The 25,880-nt window shown below is 43.3% G+C and overlaps 2 protein-coding genes across 7 annotated transcripts in view; both read left to right on the top strand.

The window, feature by feature from the left end:
• LOC308322056 (ATP-binding cassette sub-family C member 5) overlaps positions 1-5,027 on the top strand; it is a 50,202-nt gene extending 45,175 nt beyond the window's left edge. For all 5 annotated transcript variants that reach the window (XM_080773248.1, XM_080773245.1, XM_080773246.1 and 2 more), the window contains 6 exons: positions 290-449; positions 1,274-1,352; positions 1,723-1,836; positions 2,984-3,148; positions 3,746-3,843; positions 4,117-5,027. In XM_080773248.1, coding sequence (XP_080629374.1) covers positions 290-449; positions 1,274-1,352; positions 1,723-1,836; positions 2,984-3,148; positions 3,746-3,843; positions 4,117-4,198 — 698 coding nt within the window. In that variant the 3' untranslated portion in view covers positions 4,199-5,027. The remainder of the gene's footprint in view (positions 1-289; positions 450-1,273; positions 1,353-1,722; positions 1,837-2,983; positions 3,149-3,745; positions 3,844-4,116) is intronic.
• A 3,499-nt stretch (positions 5,028-8,526) lies between these two features.
• The window catches only part of med12 (mediator complex subunit 12), a 40,874-nt gene continuing 23,520 nt past the window's right edge, over positions 8,527-25,880 (top strand). For both annotated transcript variants that reach the window (XM_080774632.1, XM_080774631.1), the window contains exons 1-23: positions 8,527-8,660; positions 10,044-10,148; positions 10,265-10,456; positions 10,712-10,871; positions 11,152-11,327; positions 12,580-12,690; positions 13,440-13,712; positions 14,962-15,108; positions 15,222-15,321; positions 15,451-15,587; positions 17,648-17,779; positions 18,261-18,387; positions 18,977-19,206; positions 19,336-19,395; positions 20,126-20,299; positions 20,764-20,908; positions 21,708-21,826; positions 22,371-22,514; positions 22,694-22,857; positions 23,455-23,586; positions 23,693-23,920; positions 24,553-24,697; positions 25,108-25,228. In XM_080774632.1, the coding sequence (XP_080630758.1) occupies positions 8,559-8,660; positions 10,044-10,148; positions 10,265-10,456; positions 10,712-10,871; positions 11,152-11,327; positions 12,580-12,690; positions 13,440-13,712; positions 14,962-15,108; positions 15,222-15,321; positions 15,451-15,587; positions 17,648-17,779; positions 18,261-18,387; positions 18,977-19,206; positions 19,336-19,395; positions 20,126-20,299; positions 20,764-20,908; positions 21,708-21,826; positions 22,371-22,514; positions 22,694-22,857; positions 23,455-23,586; positions 23,693-23,920; positions 24,553-24,697; positions 25,108-25,228 (3,424 nt within the window). In that variant the 5' untranslated portion in view covers positions 8,527-8,558. The remainder of the gene's footprint in view (positions 8,661-10,043; positions 10,149-10,264; positions 10,457-10,711; positions 10,872-11,151; positions 11,328-12,579; positions 12,691-13,439; positions 13,713-14,961; positions 15,109-15,221; positions 15,322-15,450; positions 15,588-17,647; positions 17,780-18,260; positions 18,388-18,976; positions 19,207-19,335; positions 19,396-20,125; positions 20,300-20,763; positions 20,909-21,707; positions 21,827-22,370; positions 22,515-22,693; positions 22,858-23,454; positions 23,587-23,692; positions 23,921-24,552; positions 24,698-25,107; positions 25,229-25,880) is intronic.

The following is a 25,880-nucleotide window of genomic DNA, read 5'->3' as shown; positions in this document are numbered from 1 at the left end:
TTTTGAGGGGACAAAAAAAAAGAAAAATCATATTGCGTTGTTAAATCAAGCAGGCAGTATCAGTTGTATGACTTAGGCGGTCCTATGCAAGTGCTTCAATCTGGTGCACTATTAGATTATCATCATCTTTACTGTGCTATTATTGCCATTTGCCAACATCAGCAGTAGGCAGTAGGCGGTGGCACGGTGTAGTCATGGGTTTGTTTGTTTTTGTTTTTCTTTCCATTTTTTCCCTCACCATCATCTCTGAATAAATGTAAAACTCTTCATCTCTGCATGGTGTTGACAGGGAAGTCATCTCTGGGCGTGGCTCTGTTCAGACTGGTGGAGCTGGCGGGCGGCTCCATTGTGGTGGATGGACTCAACATCGCCCACATGGGCCTAGAGGAGCTGCGCAGCAAGCTGGCCATCATTCCCCAGGAGCCCGTCCTCTTCATCGGCACCGTCAGGTTAGCACTCCACTGATGTGCACTGGTGGAAAGGATACAAGTACATTTACTTAAGTACTTTACTTGCGTACAATTTTGAGGTCTTTGTACTTTACTTGAGTATGTCCAATTTCCACTACTTTTACTTCTACTCCATTACATCTTGTATCCAAATATTAGTGACTTTGTAGATTTAGATTATTATTACAAAACATACAGTACATTAACCCTATACATTTTGGCCATTTAAAAATAGCAGATCTTCAAGTTCACAATTGTGAACTTGTAGATTGGCTATTTTCAAAAGATTTTTTTTATACATTTTGAATTTGTAAAATGGGACATTCTGTACTTTTAGTACATTCTTATTTCCGGACTTGATACTTTTTTTTAGTACTTTTTCCACCGCTGCACTGATGACAACCACTGTGTGAGAAGAATTGATTGGCTAAGACGCCAGGAACGTGTGTCTGTAGGTTTTATGAATATTTAACAAAAAATGTAATACTAACTACATTGAAAAGAATGGTAAACAGGTTCATTTTTTTCCAATTCCTGAAAAGTAGCAGCTTTGGATATACAAGGTGTCCACCTGACAGAGATAATATTCTATATATACAGTACATAATTCAATTTAGATTTGATTGATTTGATTTGAATGGTTCATAGACAGACCTTAAAATACAGCACTTAAGTAAACTGTACTTTCCACCATTGTTGTAACTTGTACATTGTTACTTAATTTATGTGTGCATTATTGATCCAGGTTAGCTGGATTAGTTGCTGTGGGAGAGTGTTTGTTTTCTACAGATCATGATTCATGACCGTGAATTGTTTTCCAACAGGACCAATTTAGATCCATGGTCTCAATATTCTGATGCCCAAATATGGGAAGCACTGGAGAAGACCCATATTAAAGAGATGGTAGGTGGAATAATGGCTGAAAAATATCACATTATCACGCATGGTTTTCTGCGTGATAATGTGTTTCCTTATAGGGTTGCGACACATTTTGGGTTGAGGTTGTGTGAAAATACCTGTTTTATTTAACCTTTCCTACAAACATTTCTTTCTTTATTATTATTTTTCATATATATTTTTTCCAACATTTTTCTTTGGAAACTAGACAATTGACAAGCTCACAGTGCGTTGACACTTGTATAGAGCCCTGAGGGACTCCAGTCATAGGAGGTTGACCAGAAAGGGTTTGGGAACCTGGAGTAGTAGGAATGAGCACTGCTTGTCATAATAACCCCATTCACTCGTCTCCATGTCTCCACCATGCCACCCTCAGATCAGCCAGCTGCCACACTCCCTCCACTCCGAGGTGACAGAGAACGGAGAGAACTTTTCAGTTGGAGAGAGACAGTTGCTGTGCGTCGCCAGAGCCCTGCTGAGACACAGCAAGGTACCTGGTGCTATTTGAACACATATGGATTCCACAAAACATCATTTTCAGATGTCTCACAATAACTTGGCTCCACCAAGAATTTGAGTTTAATTCTAGAACCCGGGAGAAGAAGAAAATCACACTTGTGTGAAGTGAGAGGCGCTCTTATCATCATGCTGTACATCATCGTATATCATCACATTCCGGCCAATCACTTTTGGCGTCCTCACTTTTTTGTCCCCATTTTTAAGCCCTCAGCCAATCAAATCATCGCTATGAGGTACTACACAGACACACAAAGCTGGGCATGTAATGAATTCACATGGCACTGCTGTTCTAAGAGTCTGCAGCCTATGTGTGGCTTAACATCGCCACCCTATGGCTTACATTGTAACTTCACCTCAACTGGTTTGATAAGAGGCCAAATGTGGATCAATAATATGCATTATGGGCAGCCTGATTTTTCCAATGTGTACAATACACTGTAATAGCATGATTGATCTTAAACCGTGTGTGTGTGTGTGTGTGTGTGTGTGTGTGTGTGTGTGTGTGTGTGTGTGTGTGTGTGTGTGTGTGTGTGTGTGTGTGTGTGTGTGTGTGTGTGTGTGTGTGTGTGTGTGTGTGTGTGTGTGTGTGTGTGTGTGCTGTTAAGTAGCTCTAGATTCGGACAGCAATCATTACTATAGATAGAGTGTTTGTTCAGGGGTCTCCCCATCTCTCCATCTCTTTAGCGAATACCAATTCTATCTGATCAGGAGAGAGAACGGGTTACACTAGGATAAACAAGTGACACTAAAAGTAATGCAACACAAAAAATGAGCATGCTAACACTGTGAAATTGAAGCTGATAAATTAGCTCTGTGGCGTTATCTCTCCTGATCAGATGAAAATTGGTATCCCAGACTGAAAATGTAAACATTGTGTTAACACAAACATCGAATGCCTTTGACAATGAATGGCCAGCTTTGAGTGTTTGAGTAAACACAAACATTGAAGACGAAGGTAAGGACGCAAATTGTGATTGGCCGGAATGAGATGACATACATACTGTACATACGCACACACGCACACACACACCCACACACACACACACACACACACACACACACACACACACACACACAAATTATGTTCATTCATTAAGAACCCGCCCCCTCATTCCTAGATCCTGCTGTTGGATGAGGCGACAGCAGCCATTGACAATGAGACAGACCGCCTGATCCAGGAGACCATTCGTGATTCCTTTGGCAGCTGCACCACCCTCATCATCGCCCACCGCCTCAACACTGTGATGAGCTGCAACAGGGTCATGGTGCTGGACAACGGCCAGGTCTGTGTAAAAGTAACACTGGTTCCTAAATACAAGATGTACTCCCCTGTCGTACAAACTAATTCCCAAATCAAATGGAACCCCCTCTGCTTTTCCATCCATCGCCTAAGTGATGGATCGGATAAGACAGCACGTATTCAACTTCCATGGTCACTTGGCACTGGGGAGCAGAGCATTTGCAGTCTGAGTGAGGCTGAGGGCGAGTGTGGAACGTGAAGTGCATGCCAGTGACCTTGGTTAACATAAACTCGTCCAGGTTTTCTCTGCCATATACTTCAACATAGCCAGACACACCAAGGTCAATGTATTCCAGGCATTGAACCACTGCTGTTTACCACATGTTAACCACTTAACCACCTCCAATGCTGTTGATTATTATCCCTGAGTACAATGAGTACCAAATCACCGATCAGCAATTTTTTGGCGATTGTTCCCCAAAATAGGACTGCAATGGTTCAAGTGGCTACATCTTGTTACACGTTTTTTTTTTTTTTTTTATGTGGATGCCATGTAGTTAAACTTCCAGTTGAATATTTGTTATAATTCAGATTCTTTATGCTGACATACATTTGTTTGATTGTCTTTATATCAACACAGATTTTGGAGTTTGACAGTCCTGCTGCGCTGCTGGCGGATGAAAATTCCAGATTCAGGGCCATGATAGAAGCGTCAGACACCGCACTGGAAACAAACAAGTACTGAACCTGTGACAATATGGGAGAAATATGGACGGCTACTGAGTTGCACAAAAGTATTAAGTCCACCCAATCCTGCCATTGAGTGAAAGTGTCCTCTGGAAAAGAAAAAAACTATTATATATTTCTATAGTATATGGCTACTGAGATTAATGATGTCTATTGATTTTAAAACCAAAGACTTTGTGGTGATCATGTTTCCAAGGCTGAAAAACGTGGTCGGACAAAACTAACTATGCAAAGAAGTACATGTTGGTCGTCTTTTCTTTGCAGTGGCATCACAAAGTGTGTTTCTCGAAGGCCAAAAGATTACCTTCAAGCAAGACAGAGCAGTGACTCTGACATCGGCACTTAATATTCTATGGATAATACATGGAAGTATGTTGGTTTACGGTGCTTCAAGGACTCCTACAGCAGCTATCTCCAGGATGTACTGTATGATAATCGACTCCCGTAGTCTCTGAATGTACAGTAGGTGTTTAACTGCTGGGACAGAGTGTGAATGTTGTGAGGTTATGACTTGGCCCGGTTTCCCAAAGAATACCTCTTACACCATGGTGTAAGAGGTATGGTATGGCACACGCTCAGTTGCCCTCTAGGCCGCACATGAAGCCTGTGAACATAGACATTCCGTGCATAGATGTGCCACGCAATGGTAGGCCTCAGGCCTGAGGCCTGGTATGGTAGGCCTCAGGTCTACCATTCTGAAATTTAATTTAATAATATTTGGACTGCTGGACAGCTGACAGTAGGCTCTCTTCACTCTTAAAAAAAAAGTAATTCAATTTAATTTCTTTGATGCTGAAGTAGGCCTTAATTTCTTTTAGTTTTTATATTTAAATGAGATGAAGAAAGTCACCACTCATTTCTCTGCGAATGGGTTTTAATACTGCCACATGTCGACAGGTGTGTGAAAGCTAAAGAGGCTTTAGGGAAACAGGTTTGTGTATTCATGCAGGAGGCCTTACGTGCACAATGACAGGTATGTCTGTGCTCTAGTCTAGGTTGTGTATTTCTATGTAGTTGTGTTTGACAGTGTTTCCCCAAAAAAGGACATAGTGTTTGATTGGCTGCCATGCAGCCAATCGTGCATAGATGTGCCACGCAATGGTAGGCCTCAGGCCTGAGGCCATTCTGAAATTTAATTTAATTATATTTGATCTGCTGGACAGCTGACAGTAGGCTCTCTTTACTCTTAAAAAAAAAAATATATATATATATATTTATTTATATATATTATATATAAAGAGAGCCTACTGTCAGCTGTCCAACAGTCCAAATAGTATTACATAAAATTTCAGAATGTTAGACCTGAGGCCTACCATACCAGGCCTCAGGCCTGAGGCCTACCATTGCGTGGCACATCTATGCACAAAATGTCTGTTCACAGGCTTCTGTGTGCGGCCTATGAGGGCATCTGAGCATGTGCGGCACTACAAGTCTTACATCATATGCGTTTGGGAAACCCAGCCATTGGCAGTGTTGATCAATTATAGTTATACTCTATGGAAGTTTAGATTGTGGGGTAAGTCCCTGGGACATACTAGTGTCATGTCCAGGGCGTGTTGTACATCAAGCTGCCTCACGCTCCCAGAAACAGGAGATAGGCTCCTTATAGGCCTCATGGCTCAGCAAGGCTTACTTACTCTTACTCTATGGAGTAAGAGTAAGTATGGAGCAGTGGCATTTAGAGTGTTGTAATGCTAACATTAATGACTGAGTACCAGTTGAGAGAGACACAATACCTCCAAAACACCAGGTCAAGGTACTAGTGAGACCCTGTCTGAAATCACTGTCTGAAAACACTGAGTTTGTCAAGTTTGTATGTTTTCCTCTTCTATACGCCTATTTGTTTGTTACATTCATGTGGTGTATTCATTTCTGCAGATGGAGTGTGTGACCAGCAGCCCTCTGCAGTTGCAAGTTGTTCTATTATAATGTAATGGAATGCATGTGTTTGTCATTTGAATGCAAGTAGTTTGAAATCTGCATTTTTTTTTATCATGGCAATATCTGAAGTGTTCGAGTTTATGTTTTTATGTAGCCAAACAGTATATCCTGCGGTGACATGATAACAGGTGAAATGATGAAACAAATGCTGTATATGGGGACAGTGAAGGAAATGGTACAGCTAAGCACCAAAGTTGAAATCCACCTGGCCTGCCACGGTCTTCATAATATTGTTTAATAGAATTTAGGATTGTGAACACAGTAATATACTCAGTGATATTTTAGCCATGTGTAACTCTGAAACCGCACACATGTTAACCAAATGTTACATTTGTGTGCTTTCAGAGTTAAATTAATACTGAGGATTTTACCTGCCTTAGCCGATAATCCAACACTGATCAATCAAACAAAAATATGTGCAATATCTTTCTATTGCATCGATAGTCATGATAGCTTTTGTACAAGACTTGAGATTGTAATTTCTGAATATATTTTTTATTTGTAAATGTTTAATTTCTGTTTCAATAATTATTTTTCAATAAAGTATTTTTTATACAAGTCAATGCTCTAATGTTTGTGATCTTGTATATCATTTGTACAGTATAAAAGGGGAATGGAACTCTAGTGAGCAATCCTTTATAGTCATTTACAGGAAATCTAGGCTTTTGTTCCCCTGTAAGAAAAGATTAAATTAAATGAAACAGGCTAGTCTCTCCCTTGGGCTAATAGATTTAGCAGTGTTTCTCAACCTTTTTTTGGCCAGTGGCCCCTATCCAATATCCAGGTACCTTACCTAGGCTACCGTGTCAGTATCATGGCCTGCCAGGGATGTCAGGCCCTGTCACATGATACTTAACCATTATTCTGACAGAATCAGTATCATGGTCAGTACCATGGGCCGGATATACTGTAGGCATGGGCACATCCGGGGGAAATGCCCCTGACTGCCCCACCAAACATGATGGCATGCAAAAATCATTTTTTTATAAGGGCTTATATTTAAAACTATTTGAAACACTACGCTAGTACTAACTACAACTGTCGTTTGAGTAATTCTAGTTCTGAGGCTGGTTTTCGGAGAGTATGGCCTATCCATCTCCAGCGCCTTTTGAGGATCTCTTCCTCTGAGGGCATTTGGTTGGTGCGTTGCCACAGCTCCTTGTTGCTGATGGTGTTTGGCCAGCGGATCTGGAGGATTCGTCGCAGACAGGTGTTGATGAATGTTTGGATTTTGTTTGTGGTATTAACTGTTGTTAACCCTATACCCTAAGGTAAGTGGGGAACATAGAACCTGGGGAACATAGGGATGATGACCCCGTGTTCCTGCCTTGTGAAGATTGAACCTGCATGGCCATGAAACTTGATGAAAGCATTGTGCTCATTCACTCATATTTTGTAGCACATGTCCCATGGGATGGGTCCTGACTCCTGAGATAGCACAGATCTAGACAAATACTCAAAGCATAGCGAATAACCTAGGCTGTGAGGTTTATGCCAAGTCTGACTTTACCTTCAGAGACAACACAGAATAGCCTGTAGGCCTATTCCTAGATCAGGGGACTTCAAAATCAACAGGGGATCTGTGGTCCCTAGGGAGTTCGTGACCCCTAGGGGGTTCTCAGGGTTACTACATGCGGTCCCCCCAAAATCTTTGTGTGATAGCTAGGAACATTAGCCGAAACTCTAGATTTTTGAGTGGTGCAACCACTTCTACAACCAGCAATGTCCGTGTACCCCTATGAGATGAGATGAGATTCAATTTATTGTCAATATACAGTACAAGTACAGCACAGCGAAAAGTATTTTCGTATCTCACCAATGGTGCAAACATGTCAGTAAGGAGGATACATTATTTACAGTAGTACAGTAGTAACAGTAGAATGGGCTGAGCAGTAGTCAAGTGGGGAGACGCAGGGCGTCGCTGTGTACAAGCGCCTCCATCACATCCTATGTGGCATTGGCATTTGGCAGTGGTCACTGGTCATTGGCACGAGTATATGACTTATTAGTACCAGTAGGGGGCGCCAGAAACAGAGAGGGATAGTGCTCTTTCTTCTAATGAGAGAGAGAGAGAGAGAGAGAGAGAGAGAGAGAGAGAGAGAGTGGGGTGGTGGGGGGATTGCACCACTAAGTTCACACGGGTGTGATTTTTTTAAATAATGGGATGAATCTAGAGTTGCAATACCCTCCATTGACTCCGAATTCATCCAATTTGCTTTTGCGATCTGCTTGTATTAACGACGTCGTTAAACTCATCAACATTGCAGCTCTAGCTAGGCCACGCTTGAATGATCAATTATCAATCTGCCAAGCTTTTGTTTCATAAAAATCCACCGTAGACATGTTATGAGCTACCGGTACTTTCTGTCAAGACATTCTCTGCAGATGATTATTTTTCTAAGTGTTTCTAAGTGAGAGTGTGTGCTGTGTGACAGTGTGTGTGTGTGTGTGTGTGTGTGTGTGTGTGCGCGCGCAATGGGCTGTGTGTTAACAACATTTTAATTTGTGTTAAATTGTTCATTAAACGACACCAAAAAAAATAACAGATTTTTGGCAAGCAAGTGAAGCAACCGAGGTTCAATGTGGCTGTCTGTAGTGTACTCTGTAGCAGTGTGTAAAGTAGACTGTTTAAAACTCTTATTTTGAACAGAAGGGGATCAAACGTCGGCGTCCTGTCCGGAGCGGAAGCTGGATGTGTTGCAGTAGCTCCTGCTTTGCTTTCTGGTAGTAGTAGTGTATAAGCTGCTCGGCTGTGATGCCGCTGGATGATGGCTGCTTTCGGGATCCTAAGTTACGAGCACCGGCCTCTCAAGCGGCCCCGTCTCGGTCCTCCGGACGTCTATCCTCAGGACCCGAAGCAGAAAGAGGTCAGAATGTACAGAACGTGTCGCCTAAAAAGGGCCTGGAAAGCGAGTTATTTAGCGACAGAACACATCGACTGTCTGTGTGGCACTCAGGCAGGCTGGGGCTGCGTAGCGAGAGGCCGTGCACAGAAGAAGAGCTAGCATTAAAATGCTAAGCTAGCCTGCATTACAACAACAATGAGCAGCACAGGCTGCTTGTCAGTCGGTGTGTAGCGTATTAGCATCGCGACATCACTTCCAAAACAACCACTTGGCTAGCTGTTTGTTTGCTGTGTTTGCTAGGTCTATTTATCGACCTGGGCGCTGGGGCTTTTAGCTGTGCCGTGTTGTTTAGTGGTGCGTGACTAACTAAGAGTAGTTTGATCTGTAAAAGGAAGATGCTATTAGTGAACTATCTCTGGATTCTCTGCCACAGGTTTAAAGGGATCTTCGTGCTCTCATGTTAACCCTGATGTTAACTAGCTTAATGGAATCATCTAGATTAGAATGGAGTCTGGACGCAAGTGTCCCTCTAGTCTAGTCACAGTGGGGGAAAAAAAGGAAAACATTTAATACCCAACTTGAACTTAACAACCTTTGATACTGAGAGTTGGCGATTTTTCTTCTATTAGCATATATGTAAATGTGGTTGCTACCACGTAGTCATTTGCCATTTGGAGCGATACTCTGTCTTAAATAGCCACTGGAAAGATCGAAGATACAAAAACAGAAATAGTTGCTATTACAGCTTCATTTCATTTGCCCAAACTAACCTGAAGAACCAGTAGAAAACCTCTAAAGAACCACACACAGGGGTTGTGTGTTGTTAGATCAATATTGTTGTCCCTGTCCATACTGGCGCTGGTACTGTGGTAGTACACAGAGCATTCAGTCATTTAAGCATAACACATAAGACAACCACTTGGCTTTGTCACACAAACTTGTGTTATAACAACATAACTTTAATTCTGACTTTCTTTGTTTGGAAATGGCTTGTTTGTGTTGGTGCGTTTTGTCGTCATGCATGGCTTACTGGCTTCATGGGCATCCGTTCTACAAACCAGTGGTTCCCAAACTTTTTAGCTAATAAGACCCAGAAGAGAAATGGGATGTTTACTAGTGAAAATAGCAGAAGCTCACAGTCACAACACGTTTCAAGCGTGCTGATATGCTATTTCCACTACTGCTTAGGGAATTAGTTATTTATTTTATTCATTACATTTTTTTTTCAAATGTTAATTCGTTTTCAACTCATGAAAGTTTTGTGGACATCTTTAGAACATCTTTTAAAATATAAATTAATGGTAAAATGTAGGAAATTGAACATCCCACGAAAATGGATCCCACAAATGGGTCCCAGGCCAGTGTTTGGGAAACGGTGCTATAAACCAGTGACTCTTGTTCCAGGATGAATTGACTGCTTTGAACGTGAAGCAAGGATTCAACAATCAACCGGCTGTATCTGGAGATGAACATGGCAGTGCAAAAAATGTCAACTTCAACCCTTCAAAGGTAAGCAGTGCTGTGCAGTCAATGTCATACATGTTCCATTGCATGTTCTCTTTGCGTGGCTTCTGGTTTTATTTTGCCCCTAACACATCGCATTGTTTACTCACATTGTTCCACAGATCAGTTCGAATTTCAGCAGCATCATTGCGGAAAAGCTGCGCTACAACACATTCCCAGACACAGGGAAACGAAAGCCACAGGTCAACCAAAAGGATAACTTCTGGCTCGTCACTGCAAGGTCACAGAGTTCCATCAACAACTGGTTCACAGACCTGGCTGGGACTAAACCCCTGACACAATTGGCAAAAAAGGTAAAGCCCCCAGCCCCTATTTACCAATCATGTGGCTTGGCTTCTGTCCACATGCACTATCTTATAGATTAGAAGACAGGAAACAAGATCATGTGGGTATGCTGTGTACAACGCAGCTTTTGAATGATGCTTTCTATTGTTTTACGCTGTCCATGAAAATAATAATCATTCATTTTGACGCTGTGTATACGGTATATACAGTACATTGGGTCATTCATTGATTAATCATTGCCATTGAAATCTATCTTTATGAAGGTGCCGATTTTCAGTAAAAAGGAGGAAGTGTTTGGCTACTTGGCCAAGTACATTGTTCCTGTGATGCGCTCAGCCTGGATGATCAAGATGACCTGTGCCTATCATGCTGCCATTACGGAAACAAAAGTCAAGAAAAGACATGTGATAGATCCCTGTATAGGTAAGCAACCACAGTTATTGGTACTACTGTTTTTAAGGAAACCTTGGATCAGTTTGTGGTGAAGTCTGTCATGTACTGCCAGCTACCTTGGTTAATAATGAGCCATTGTAAAACACTTGGGCTGTGTTCACTGCAATGGGGGGAGAGATAAGATTGTGTTAACTTAACTACACTGTATGCGCTGTGCAGCCATGCGCTAAAGTCCTATATACTCTACGCTTCCAAAATACATTTTGTGTGTGTGTGTGTGTTCGCGTGCATGCATGGTGTCTGTCCACAGAATGGACCCAGATCATTACTAAGTACCTGTGGGAGCAGCTCCAGAAAGTGGCTGATTTCTACAGGCAGTCTCCCAGCCAGGGCTGTGGCTCCCCGCTGCCAGCCCCCCCTGCTGAGGTGGAGACGGCCATGAAGCAGTGGGAATACAACGAGAAGCTCGCAATGTTTATGTTTCAGGTCTGTTGAGTCTCTCCTGAGTCTATTATCTGTTTACTGGTGTAGCTTTATTATCCCTAAAACTCTCCCACGCCTACAGGTTTCAGAGCTACTGTGTGTCTTTTAAAAGAGAGCTTATCTTGTTTACATTTGTTGTTACAGGAAACAACAGGTGGTCCAGTAGTAAACACTGCAGGCAAAATATGCAGCTGACCAACTGTATTTCACGGTTATTTCCCAAAGCCTAAGGACAGCTAGCTACACACTTTACCACTTTTAAAGTGGTCAGGGAGTCATCCGAACGTTTAGCATTTCACAAAAGTCTCTTTCTTGAAATCGGTAGTCATAATATCGCGGTGGTTTTCACACTATATGATTGATCACCGACAAGTGATCACACACTGCAAGATATTTCACAAAACTCATCGCTAAAAATAGAGCCCTGCAGTGGCAGCGGGGTACCGCGTTGTACCCACAGGTAACAATGCAAATCTTGGGGGCGCGGCAAAATCCCACACCGTGCTTTAGTAAGATATCAATATTATATTAACACTCAATCAGAGGGGACCATAATTTCCGTTACTGGGTAGCATACACGGTAGCATATAGCCTATTAGCCTTGTGACTGTCTTTCTCTCCCCCTCTCTCCCCCTATCCATCTCTCGTGTGTGCTCCACGTGTACAGCGCAGCATAAAGACAAACTATTTCTATGTCCAATTCCTCTCAAATACCCCCCCCCCCCTTGCATACACTCAATCACACTCATTCTGTTTTCTAATTTTATTTGTGGATCTCAATGAAAAGAATGCAGGCTTATACAGGACTGTATGGTAATATTGGGGTAGCCTACTATGTGGGACTAAATGGCAAGATATGTTTTTGTTGTGGGCAGGAGAGACGGTCATGTCCAGCGACCCTCCCCTCGCCACCTGCTGTGTTCTCAATGGCTGTAGCACAGATTAGCTTGAGGAAGTTATTTCAAGCCCATTCATACTTGCCGAATCGGCCACAAATGTCAAATCTGCTAGATATCTAGTAAGTAGAAACGCTCGGGAAGGCATCACCGACCACTATTGTCGCGGCCGGATCTTCTCGCATTAAATCGAAACCTTGACAAGCAAAGTTTGATCTTGTGTCAGATCGGGGATTTGGTCGGCGAGCGCAAAAAAAGGCCCCCCAACAGCATAATCGGACCAAATATCTTGCAGTGTGTAGTAGCCATAACATAATATTAACTTGTTATTTTCATTTATTTGGCTTTGTTGTTACCAGGATGGTATGCTAGACAGACATGAATTCCTGACATGGGTCTTGGAGTGTTTTGAGAAGGTCCGACCTGGCGAAGATGAACTTCTCAGGTTGCTACTGCCACTCCTGTTACAGGTATACAAATCCATTCATCCATCCATCACCTCCTCAACTGCTCACATAGTATGTGCCAACATTTTTTTATCCAGGGAATGTTGGCTCAGCAACTTCATCCTTTGGCTGCCTGAGCTGCCTTGCTCAAAGGCAGTGCTGAGCAAACCATGAAGGCAATTGAACAAGGAAGGAAAGTCACTGCCATGGCATTGGGGTTGGCCCCGTAGTCCATCATGATGATCACATTTGCTGTGAAACAACCTGATACTAATGGGCTGTAACGCTTGAAACCCACAGGGTGCACAAGTGCGCAGGGGTCACTTTACACCCCCATGTTAAGGAATTGAAACACATTGATCACATGTCCGCTGTGGCCAGGTTTGGCAAGAACAGTCAGGCACAAACCTCTGTGCACAATTTTTGTTGGGTTCCCACCATAAGTTCAGACTGGCCACCCAAATCAAATCTTTGGGCTTTCCACATTGGAATCTGATTAGGTATATACAGTTTGTACAGCAAAAAAAACAGGGAAACCGATTTTGGGGACTCGGATGTGAACCACATTGAAATGCGATCTGATTTCTAAAGTTGTGTCTCAGTTTGGATACATGGAGACCGAAGCCTGATTCATACTTTATCGCAACAGTAACAGTGTTACTCACCCAAAAATGTCAGATCTACAAATTCCTGGTGTGGCAGCCACATTGTGAGCTAGTAGATCGACTAAAAGCCTAAAACGGATAGCCTTGTGACTGTCCCCCATTCCACAGTACTCGGGAGAGTTTGTTCAGTCGGCCTACCTGTCCAGGAGGCTGGCGTACTTCTGCACACGCCGTCTCAACCTGCTGCTGAGCGATGGGAGCATGGGCCCTGGCACGGGAGGACACCCGACCCACGGCATCTTGGCACAGCCGGGGAATGCCCTCCCGCCCACTCCGACCTCCCAGCCAGCGGGAGGGAACCAGCCCCAGACTCCATTCACTGACTTCTACATCTGCCCCCAGCACAGGCCTCTGGTGTTTGGACTCAGCTGCATGTTACAGGTATGACTCCTGCTTGAGACGTCCTTGGGGTTTAATATGTAAACAAGACTGATAATGCAGGTGTCTGTAGTCGAACGGTTCGTCTGTCTGACTTGACACATCCAGTGCAGCGGTATGACCGAGAGAGTGCTATTGCTTTTCAGTGTGTTATGATAACCTGGTTACTTTTGAGATGTTTGTGATGTACATGAGACGGAAATATTAATGCGATTCAGCTCGTAAAGCAATGGAGTATGGACATTGGGTGACTGCGAACAGAAGTGCAAAAATGATTAACTCATTAGCTATTTTGGCTACTTTCTCTTCCGGGCCGACGTGTGGCTATGCTTGACGTATCCGCCACGTGTGCGTATTCTTAACGTATCTGCCATGTGAGTGGTCCTAGCCAATCAACACGATGAGGTTACAAAGTACACATATAGAGTTATATATAATGGAGACGTCACCGGATTTCTCCTCCCATCCATTGTATTGAGTTGCTCAACCAGGCCAGCACATGAGGCGTTCTTCTGGGTTGGAACCAGTGTATTCTGGGATTGGTTATACCATACATGAACGCGCTGGGCCGTTCATAGCATTGTACGCGTTCACATATGGAGCATAGCGCGTTCACATATGGCCCATAGTGCCATGGCCCATAGTGTAATACCACTTTCGGCCACCATGTCTTTCACGCTTCAGTGTTTCCTCTCGGTGACATCTTTATTATATATACTCTACAGTACACTGAGGCAATGTGTGTGCAGATGCTTCATCGTGGTCAGTACAGGAGAGTCCGTCGTTCTTTTTTTGGGATGAAATAGTTAATGGAGCAATGTAGACGTAGGCATCCAATAACATACGGCTGTGAGGCAGTGTTGTTATGAGGCTTGGAGTGTCCAGAGGCCCAGTAAAGCAACCACACATGCGCAGTAAGGGTGAAGCTGTGGTATAAACCATGCAGGCGCAGTAAGGGTGTAACTGGGAAAATGCAAATGAACGCAAATAAAGAGTGTTCAGTTTGTTAATTTGGAAAAAGGGCTTTGTGGTGCCCTGCATAACATGATGGTCGATGTCTGTGTGCAAAATGCAGATGAACTGTGCAAGTGAAGGGGAGCAGGGGGGCTAGGACATACAGAGATACACACACGGACAGATACTTGCTTTATATTGTTAGGCCTGCTCTGTTTAACAGTAGGATTGTCCAAACAGACAGTATTATAATAGAAACCAATTCTTTCTGTTTTTTCTTTGCTGTTTTTTCCTGCAGAGCATAGTGCTGTGCTGCCCCAGTGCTTTGGTGTGGCACTACTCTCTCACAGACAGCAGGATCAAGACTGGCTCGCCTCTGGACCTTCTACCCATCGCCCCCTCCAACCTGCCTATGCCAGGGGGCAACACCACCTTCACACAGCAGGTAGCGTCGCCCTCAATCTTGATGTCACTCCTTTCAGAATGTTATTATAAAATTGATTGCTGAATCATTTTTGAGTTTGTTTTGCAATAACAAATTCCTCTTACACACCGTAGGTCCGTGCCAAGGTGCGAGAAATTGAAGAGCAGATAAAGGAGCGAGGACAGGCGGTGGAGTTCAGGTGGTCCTTTGATAAGTGCCAGGAGACCTCAGCGGGTAAGAAAACAATTCCCTCCACAGCCACCCTTGAGATGTCAGCAAATGATTGCAGCCCTTTCAGATGAAATGTGTGTACTATTATTACATTGCATTTTTAAACCGTTTCCCCCCCTGCCCTGTCCTCAGGTTTCACTATTGGGAGGGTTCTCCACACCCTGGAGGTTCTAGACAACCACAGCTTTGAGAAGTCTGACTTCAGCAACTCACTGGACTCTCTCTACAACCGGATATTTGGCTCTGGCCAGAGTAAAGATGGCCACGAGGTAAGGGTCAATAAAAGCATTCTCTGTGTCATAGCTGGAAAATGTGCATTTCAACTGGATAGGATAAAGACATGCTACATGTGCCCAAAAGACCACCAAAAGCAAATACACACCATGTTGAAGACACCCTTTTCATTATTCGTTATATAACAGGGGTGTGAAACTCATTTTAGGTCACAAGCAAGATTGGGCAAAATGTGACTTCATGTGGGCTGGGCTAGTTGTGACACTATTATTGGTCCGACAGTCGTTAGGCCGACAACCTACCTCAAACCATAACCGCAAGCATTGGAGCAGCGCATGTTCGAGTGCTAGTCTGACCGGTGTTCCCGCATGTTGGACTAATGCTCCGTCAGAATTACCATCGGATCACTTGCATGTCCGTGTCTCAGTCTTTTCTTTGCTTTTTTTGTTTCTTATGAAGAACATTACCTAGCAAGCATTACCTTTTTATAATTGGTATTCATATACAGCTGTGGCCTACAAGGCAATTGTGATGATATATGAGAGATTGCAAATATGCTATTTGGGTTTTTTAGGTAGCCCCACCCTTTCCATTAATAAACCATTTGAAATCTAACATTAGCAGACAGAAATATAGAACTAATGAACAAATAAGTAAATGTAGGCTAAACAATTACATATTTATTAAGATAAAGAGTAGAAGAGAAATTAACTGAAATGAAATGAACGAGGTTGTGACAATAATAAGTAACAAAACAAACAGACCACCAGCACTCACGGATCCCTCATCTATTGTGGGCAAAGTACACGTTTCAGCTATAAGCCATCATACTGATGATTGCACTTTCTTTTTTTTTTTTTTTTTTTTTACAATTTTATTTATACATTTTCAGGTTTAAAGACAAGACATACTTTACAAACAATCACATCACACACACATATACACATACACATATAAACCCTTCCCACCCCCCCCATTCAAAGTGATGATTGCACAGTTAGTTTTTTCTCTCAGTGAAGACTTGGAAACCATTCCACATCGGCGCAGGTCTCTGACATCACACTGTCATTATGCGTAACCATTACTCAAAGCTGTGAATATTTATAGCATTACTTCTTCACCTGCATATCGAGAAAAAACACTTGAAAATGATTCTGAAAATCCATTCTTTCCCTTGTCCCTGTTCAAGACATTAGCTGGCTTGCTCCTGTTGCACTTCCCTCCAATTTATTTTAATATGAAAGACCCTGCTAGTATTCAGTAGCACATTTGTTGCAGCCCTGCATAAACATTAAGCACCTGGTCGAGACACTGGACCGACTGAAGGTTGACATTCATGCACAGAGGGTGGGTAATTGCCTTCTTATCGTTTGTCTAAGTACACGCATCAAGCTGCCAGCAGCTGGCTACAGACGGGGACAGGGACGGGGGCAAGAGAGTGGCCTGAAAGCACAACACTGTTGTACCAATATGTGTATAAAATGGGGTTTAGCCCCCCCCCCCCCCCATTAGATAATAGACACTGGGTGAAATAATGTGTTGCAAAAGCTTGGGATAAAGAAAAAGATTAGTCAATTTAGCTGATTATTTATATACACACACACTCGCACTCAGACACACACACACACACACACACACACACACACACACACACACACGTGTGCGTGGTGTTTGCAACTTTGCATAAATCCATTGATACAAAATAATACATATAAATGTATAAAAACACAGCGTTCAGTGTTTTTTTTTACTTTTCTGTTCTCATCTTCAGATTTTTCTTTTCTTTCTGAAAGCATCAGCTTTGTGATGAATATATAGTGAATTGTAAGATCTCTGTTTTATCTTTGCTTCCACTGTTTGTTTGCCGTTTTCTTTTAGCTCTCTTTTAGCACTCTTCTTATCCATACAGGGTAGAATTAGTTTGAAGTTTCCACTATCAATAGCTGTACATTGGTCATCGTGAGAACTTAGACACTATGGTTTTGCATGAGGCATCCATCACATAATTCATGCATACTGTCTCACAAATTGCACATTAAAAATATTTTCATCTGTGAAATTTTCCTTTGCTTTGTGTGTGTGTGTGTGTGTCCAGATGTCCCCAGATGACGATGCTGTGGTGACCCTGCTGTGTGAGTGGGCGGTGTGCTGTAAGCGCTCGGGCAGACACAGGGCCATGGTGGTGGCCAAGCTGCTAGAGAAGAGACAGGCAGAGATAGAGGCAGAGGTGAGTCGGCCCCTGTCGCATCCATCCGTCCACGCCGGCTCGCTACAAGCTCACAGTGTGTCGCGTCGCTTTGTGAGCTTGTATATCTAGCGGTTTTCGGTGTGCACAACCAAGATTTATACGTTACACAGACATACTGACTGAGATAGACTGTTTAGCAGCCCCCTCTGCAAACTGACTGCCCTATCTCCTGCTCATACAGCCCCAACACACACATACACAATCTCATCCCTTGCACAGTTTTCTGTTTTTTCTGGGATTAATGACTACCACTGCTGTTCTGCTCTTAATGAGCCATTGTGCTCCCCGCTTGTAATGACTCTTAACAAGGGTTGCTACCACATGTAGGTAGAAACGGCTCTCGTTTATAAGCCCTACCTTTGTGGCTTCTGCGCCCTAGTAGTAAAACCAAATTCAGGTATGGCCATGGCATGTTCTCACCTATGGTTTGTTTTGTGTGTGTGTGTGTTTGCATTTGCAGAGGTGTGGTGAATCGGAGGTAGTGGATGAGAAGGGCTCAGTGTCTTCAGGCTCACTATCAGCAGCTACGCTACCAGTGTTTCAGGATGTTCTGCTGCAGTTTCTGGATACTCAGGCCCCCACACTCAGTGAGTTTTCATCTCTTTTTGAGTGGTGCAGCCACTCCAGAGAGAGAGTGTGTGTGTGTGTGTGGGGTACCAACAGGTGACAAAGTGGCACTGTTGAGGTTCACACTATTTGACCAGATGGCTATACTTTGGTCTTCATTTCTGACTTCAACATGCCTCTCGTTTAAAATATTAACGCTTCTAGAGAGACTTTATCGTAATCATTGTAAGGTAAGCAAGCAACATTATGCCTCCCGGTTTTTGTACGGAACGGAAGGGGGGGGGGGGGGCATTCAGAGTAAAAGCTGCCATATCGGCCCGGCACCCCGAGCTCCTATTTTGATGAAGGATTTTTTGTGATTTCCTTGGCATTTGAACCTTCCACTGTAAAGTCCTGTAATGTTGTCATTGTAGTAATTTGAGCTTATTCTGTTAATGTCAGTCTCTCCGGAAAACAATGCCACGGTTAGGGTCAAACTTTGTTGCATTTCTCTTCAACACATGCTAGTAGCAGTGTGGGTGGGAGGAGTGTTAAAGGGGTGAAGATGAGGCTGTAAACAACGTGTGTGTGTGTGTGTGTGTGTGTGCCTGTGTGTCTGTGTCCTTTTAGCCGAGCCAGGAAATGAGAGTGAGCGGGTGGAGTTCTCCAACCTGGTGCTGCTGTTCTGCGAGCTGATCCGTCACGACGTCTTCTCCCACAACATCTACATGTGCACGCTCATCTCCCGCGGCGACCTGGCCTCCGACGCCCACTTCCCCCGCCCCCGTTCCCCCAGTGACGAGCCCTCTGACGAATCTGAGCGCAAGGAACAGGACACGGGCAGCGGTGTCAAGATGGAGGCACGTCGGAAGCACCCCGTTTAGTTTTTTATGTGTTGTGTGATGAGTCATAGTGAAGGGGTGTTTGTACACTGTGGGAACCCGCTGGATGTGGGAGAATAACGTGAGCTCTCTGTGTTTATGCAACAGGACACTGGGCTGTCGGAGTCTATGGAGATCGATCACAACTCCAGCGCCAACTTTGACGAGGTAGGCACAGCGTTCAGTGTTTTCCGCTTATTAACTTTGACGAGGTAGGCACAGCGTTCAGTGTTTTCTGCTAATTTTAACACGTGTAACACTAATGTCGCCTGGAGCTCAAAGTCGTATTTAGTTAACCCATTAAAATTGGGAAAGCATCTGTGCCATTTTGTGTGTGTTCTGACAGATATGCCCATATATGTTTTTAAAATAAATTGTAAAATGGGGATCAGCAGCCTGAGCATCAGGGAAAGAAAAGATATAATAAATACATAAATAAACTAGTAAAGAAAAAAACATGGGCACCTCACGTATTAGGAGGGCAGTATCAGTCACCAGAAAAAAGGTTTTCGTTAAAATGGATGTTGAAGTTACAATGGGTTTGTATAGAAAGGGGGTGGGGCAGCTAAAATGTATATAAAAAAATCTAAATACTGAATCAAGCAACTTAAAAACTGTCCGGGTTGTTCACAAAAGCCTGAGTAGACGATAAAATTTAATAAAATAAAATAAGGTGAAATATCCCTTTAACCACATAAACTTGCGTCCCTGCCCTGGCCATGTCGTCATAGGTGAACATTCAGAAAATAGGCAAAAGTATTTGATCTACAAGCTCACAAGTGGCAACATGCTTTGGAGATCAGCTGTTTGAGGGTTTAAGTCAAGGAAGCTCCTCCCAGGAAAATAAAAAAGTTATGCGTTCTTGTGCCCATCATTTGAGCCACCTTTCTCCTTGCAGATGTTTTCTCCGCCTATGCACTGTGAGTCAAAGGGCAGCCCCTCGCCCGAGAAGCCCACCCTGGATCAGGACAGCAAGGCCGCCTGTAAAGACAAGGGCATGGACCCTGCCTTCCCACAGGTGTACGAGCAGCCACGCCACATTCAGTACGCCACCCACTTCCCAATACCTCAGGTAAGCACAGTCACTCACGGGCAGGTTTTTGTGTGTTGTCTCTGATATTGATTCGCTCAGCATCTCATTCATTCACAGTTTTCACACTATGCAATTTAACAACATAAACATCACAATATTGGATGTTTTAATTTACATTGGCACAGAAGAATGGCCGTCAGTATGATTTCACCTTTCTACCATGTCAGGCTGTCTAATTCCATGTTGTCCTCAGATTGTATCTCCTTTCCTGCAAACTCTGAACTCATTACACAAAACAAACAGAAAATGTTAGCTTTTTTGAGATGATAGACGCTGTTTACAAACCCCTGTTGAGATCAGTCAGCGCCAGCGGGGTAATGAGGTTGGGGTTGGCTGAGCTTTATGTATCGCATAGTCTTATCAGTGTTGTGTCTCATCGCAGCGGCATGCTTATCGAGTGCATCTGTCTTATGCGGATTGCGTTCTAATCTCTCTCTACCCAGGAGGAGAGCGCCAGCCATGAGTGCAACCAGCGCCTGGTGGTGCTCTATGGCGTCGGCAAGCAGCGAGATGAGGCGAGACATGCCATCAAGAAAATCACCAAAGACATCCTGAAGGTGCTCAATCGCAAGAGCACGGCAGAGACGGGTAATTGCAATTGTCGCCACTTGTCTCTCACATGACATTTTCTGTGTTGCGTCGATTTGTTTATATATATCAAAAATATAAAAAACAAAGGGCTTCTCAATTTTTGTAGTAATAGATATAATTACCACTACGAAAATATTCGATAGCTGCAGCCCTGCCATGCTTTTGTGCGTAATCCCCTGCTCTGATGTCAAGAAACCACTTGCTATCCCACTTTGACTGCTGGTCCACCTGTGATCTGATGATAACTCTCCAAAGTTATGTACTCATTAGTCTTCATTAAAATAAGTTTGCTTTTCCCCTTTTTAACATATACATTTTTCCCCCTCTTATTTCCTCACACTCTTCCATTCTCTACTTCATCAACCCCCTCTGGGGAGGATGCATCGTTCAATATTCATCCCATCCCATTTCTATGCTAATGGAAGTCATCTGGCTTGCAGGCATTTTATCTAGGATGCGTGTGACCTTATTACGGTGATTTAAGATTTTCCAACTAAGTTATAGTTGCGTAGATTTAAGTGCTCTGGTGTCGCTGTAGCACATTCCTTATGTGAGCCGATGACCTTTAGGCACAGTAACACTTGACCACGTTTCCTTTTCCGATTATTTTTAATGCCATCCCTTTCAGATGAAGCTCCACAGTAGCCAGGTTGTATTGAAATATGCCAACGGGTCATAAATTGGCATATTAAACTCAATTTTAAAGATGGCTCATTTGACAGACTGAAAGAAAAAACAACCTTAAACAATTCACCATCTTTTTCTTGCCTCTCCGTCTTCCTTACTACTTTTTTAGGAGGCGAAGAAGGGCAGAAGAGGAAGAGGAGTAAGCCCGAAGCCTTTCCCACTGCAGAGGATATCTTCTCCAAATTCCAGCATCTCTCCCACTTTGACCAGCACCAAGTCACCTCTCAGGTAAGACCAGACATCTGTAGTCCACTTTGACCAGCACCAAGTCACCTCTCAGGTAAGACCAGACATCTGTAGTCCGAGTCACTAAACTAATTAAACCATTTGAATATAAATGGGATCGTATTGCTGACTGCAGCATTTAAATGTAGTCCTGGGACCATATAAACAGAATTAAATTGTCTTTGCAAGATGCACTGAATACTGGATGATATTTAACTGATGATGCCATTGTGTAAATGGCAGTTAAAATGATTTTAATTAGCCAAAATTTGGCTAAAAGTGGTGAATAGTGAAGATAATAAGTTTTGGAAATCTTTTAATGACATTCCCAAAACAGGAACACCAGGTTGAAAGTGGTTTAAGGGTCTCAGATGTCAGAAAATAAATCAAGTTTTAACATTTTATATGTAAGAAAAGGATATCCATCCAGTAACAACCATGATGCAATAATCTTTCTATTAACATGCTATAAAAAGTGTTTTGATGCCAAGGACCTTTTTTGTACACGGTCAAGTGTGTTTATTTTGTGATCATCATGCTTGTGCAGGTGTCCAGGAACGTGCTGGAACAGATCACCAGCTTTGCCTTAGGGATGTCCTATCACCTGCCCCTTGTCCAGCACATACAGTTCATCTTTGACCTCATGGAATACTCCCTCAACATTAGTGGCCTCATCGACTTTGCCATTCAGGTATAAACACCACTCTTGGGACTGGAAAGGGACCTGTTTTTTCTGTGTGGGCGTATGGGGGGGGGGGGGGTCTCCTTTCAACACACAAATCGCACATTAGGACTTGGCCATGCAAAAAGATTTCAGTAATGAGATTTTATTTTTGCTTCAATCCATGATGTGTTGTGTGTGTTTGTTAGCTGCTGAACGAGCTGAGCCTGGTAGAGGCGGAGCTGCTGCTGAAGTCGTCCAGCCTGGTGGGCAGCTACACCACTGGCCTGTGTCTGTGCATCGTGGCCGTGCTGCGGAGGTACCACTCCTGCCTCATCCTCAACCCTGAGCAGACGGCACAGGTGTTTGACGGGTACGTACGTCCGGCGCAACCCTCCCAACATTTTATATCAGTGGTTCTCAAACCTTTTCGTGTCAAAGACCTCCAATCTGCTGTATTGGAATAGCCAACATATAAGTGCATGTAGTGGTTAAAGTAATTGTGATGCTATGTTAACTACTTTTGCTGTCTTTCTCGCCCCCCTAGTGGCGAAAAATAAAACTTCTGGGAACTCAGATTACTTTTGCTGTGGACCTCCTGGAATTACAGTTACAATGTCCTGATGTAAAAGAAAATAATTCAAAAGAAACAAATGAGGCTGTATGTATATGGGCAATCTAAATCTTTTGGAAATCATTTTTGTTTTGTTGAAATTGATAAGTAAATGTAATGGTCGTATGGCACACTGACTATGAAGAAAATAAAAACATGGCATTTTGATGTCAAAAGGTTTTCCGACCCCTGATTTAGTCGCAAGCTCTTATGCTTTCCATTGGTTAAATATTTATGAAACCTGCAGACTTTAACCACTTTCAAGAGGTTTCTGGAGTTCTCGAGTATCAAGTTTGAAGTGGTTACGGATGGCGCATGCCGTGTGGAATCCATGAGCATTGTTGAATGTTTTCTCAGGCTGCGTATCGTGGTGAAGTCAGGCGTGAACCCGGCAGACTGTTCCTCAGCAGAGCGCTGTATCTTGGCCTACTTGTATGACCTCTACACCTCCTGCAGTCACCTCAAGAGCAAGTTCGGAGAAATCTTCAGGTAGAGAGAGAAAAAAAGTTAAAACCAAAAAACACTTCAGTAATCCACATAATTGTGTATCGTCCTGTAACGGGTTCTAAGTGTCCTCCCCTTGTGCCGTCCCCAGTGAGTTTTGCTCCAAGGTAAAGAACTCCATTTACTGCAACATCGACCCATCGGACTCCAACATGCTGTGGGACCCTGGGTTCATGATGGAGGCCATCGCCAACCCCTCAGCACACAACTTCAACCACTCCATGGTGGGCAAGATCCTCAACGACAGCCCCGCCAACCGCTACAGTTTTGTCTGCAACGTGCTCATGGATGTGTGCGTGGACCACCGAGACCCTGAAAGGTGCGTCGGTATTGTTTTTTGTGTCACAGACAATTCGTTTTTGGGGAGCGTTTAATGCACACCGTGTTGCACCCATTGCACAACTCAAGGTCAAAATGACTTATAGCTACTTTAAAGTGAAGTATCACCGGCTTGGAACCTAAATACCTAACATATTGTTTTAAGCCCTAACCACACCAAAGGGTCACCATGCAGCTCCTTGGGTCCAAATGGTTGCAAGGAGTTTCAGTTAACGCTAAAACCGTCTTGACTGTTTGGTGTGCTTTGGGCCATTAAATTCCATGCGTTGAATCACTAGGGTCAACGTGCAACAAGACATCACACTGCACGGACAACGCTAAAAACGTCTTGACCCTTTGGTGTGGTTAGGGCTTTAGGTGTAGTTTTCTGGGATTTAAGTAAAACAATAATCTGTATTTCATATTATTTTACAAAAATGTCTAATGATAAGTTGATAGCATTTTCCTTATTACATTTTTGTCCAGTTAGTTTATCGTTAACACTTTGCGAGTGTGATTTTACTCTCACTAAGTCTTCAGGGCCATGCCAATGAAACTCTAATCCAAACAAAATGGTCCCTTTTAGTTTCATGTCATACAACACCACAGACTGATTTGGCTTTGTGTCTCCAGAGTGAACGACATTGGGATCCTGTGTGCAGAGCTGACGGCTTACTGTCGCTCTCTCAGTGCCGAGTGGCTGGGAATCCTCAAAGCCCTCTGCTGTTCCTCCAACAACGGAAACTGTGGCTTCAACGACTTACTGTGTAATGTAGATGTAAGTGCCCTAGAGAAATACAAAAGAAAACCTTACACCTGGCTCACGTTGTGTGTATAATTATTATGGAGGACTTGTACTTGGGGGTATTAGTTTTTCTTTCTTTTTTACATTTTCCGTTTTGAGTGGCTGGGATTTCCGTTTTGAGTGGCTGGGACACTCCTTATTGGTTGAATTTAATGTTTATAGAGCATATCTACCGTCCATCATATAATATAATTTTGGATAAACGAAATCCCTTTGTTTTAAATTAAGTCTTTGCCATGCAGCTCACTAGCTTAGCCGTCCGTCTCTATTTGAGTTCTTCCGATGTTTGTTAATTTGTGGACAACATAAACACTGGGTTATGCACCAAACTACATACAAGGCATTTTGTAAAGCTGATCTGTTGTCTTCCTGCCGTTCTGAAGGTGAGTGATCTGTCCTTCCATGACTCGCTGGCAACCTTCGTCGCCATCCTCATCGCTAGACAGTGCCTGCTCCTGGAGGACTTGGTTCGGTGTGTAGCTATCCCCTCCCTGCTGAATGCCGGTAAGTCGCAGGGTCTCTCGGGTCTCCATTATGAGTCAACAAAACAAGTTGAGTAATAATGAGAAAGCTTTGTGCTGCTGCTCCCGTCTTGAGGGACGATCACAGCGAGGTTTCTCTACAGAGGCAGACGCTTCAGAAAGCCCTTGGCAAACAGGGGCTGTGTTGTTGTTGCAGCACTACCGCTGTACTTGGCACTCTTGGTTAAAGTACTGACTGGTGGTACAATTCCACGCTGAAAATGTTGACACTTTCATGTGTCTATAAAACACTTTAAAGACAAGCCACAAGGGAGGAGAGCACTAACGTATCATAGGAAAACAAAACGATGATTTGGCTGACCACCTGTTTCTAGTGATGCATTCTAAAGGAATGTGTTTCTAGCTACTCGTCGTGGCGCATTGCGAGCTTCATCAGCTATTGTTGCTATTCGCCGTGTGCTTTAGTAGCTAAACAGTCCACAGTAACACCCGCATTACAGTTTTGACTTAGTCGGTTAACTTCACAACATCTATATTTATACTTTCCCAGTCACCAGCATGTTATAAATGAGTTAACAGTCTGCCACAGCCTGTCTGCTAGCCCTTTGAAGGAATACCAGGCTATGTAATGCATTACCTTCATATGAGAAGAGAGTAAACACAACCCTGTTTGA

Source organism: Protomyctophum bolini, assembly GCF_963924005.1.
Source record: "Protomyctophum bolini genome assembly, chromosome: 10".
Taxonomy (NCBI): domain Eukaryota; kingdom Metazoa; phylum Chordata; class Actinopteri; order Myctophiformes; family Myctophidae; genus Protomyctophum; species Protomyctophum bolini.
The sequence above is the reverse complement of the archived record's forward strand: the minus strand, read 5'-3'. Positions and strand labels throughout refer to the sequence as shown.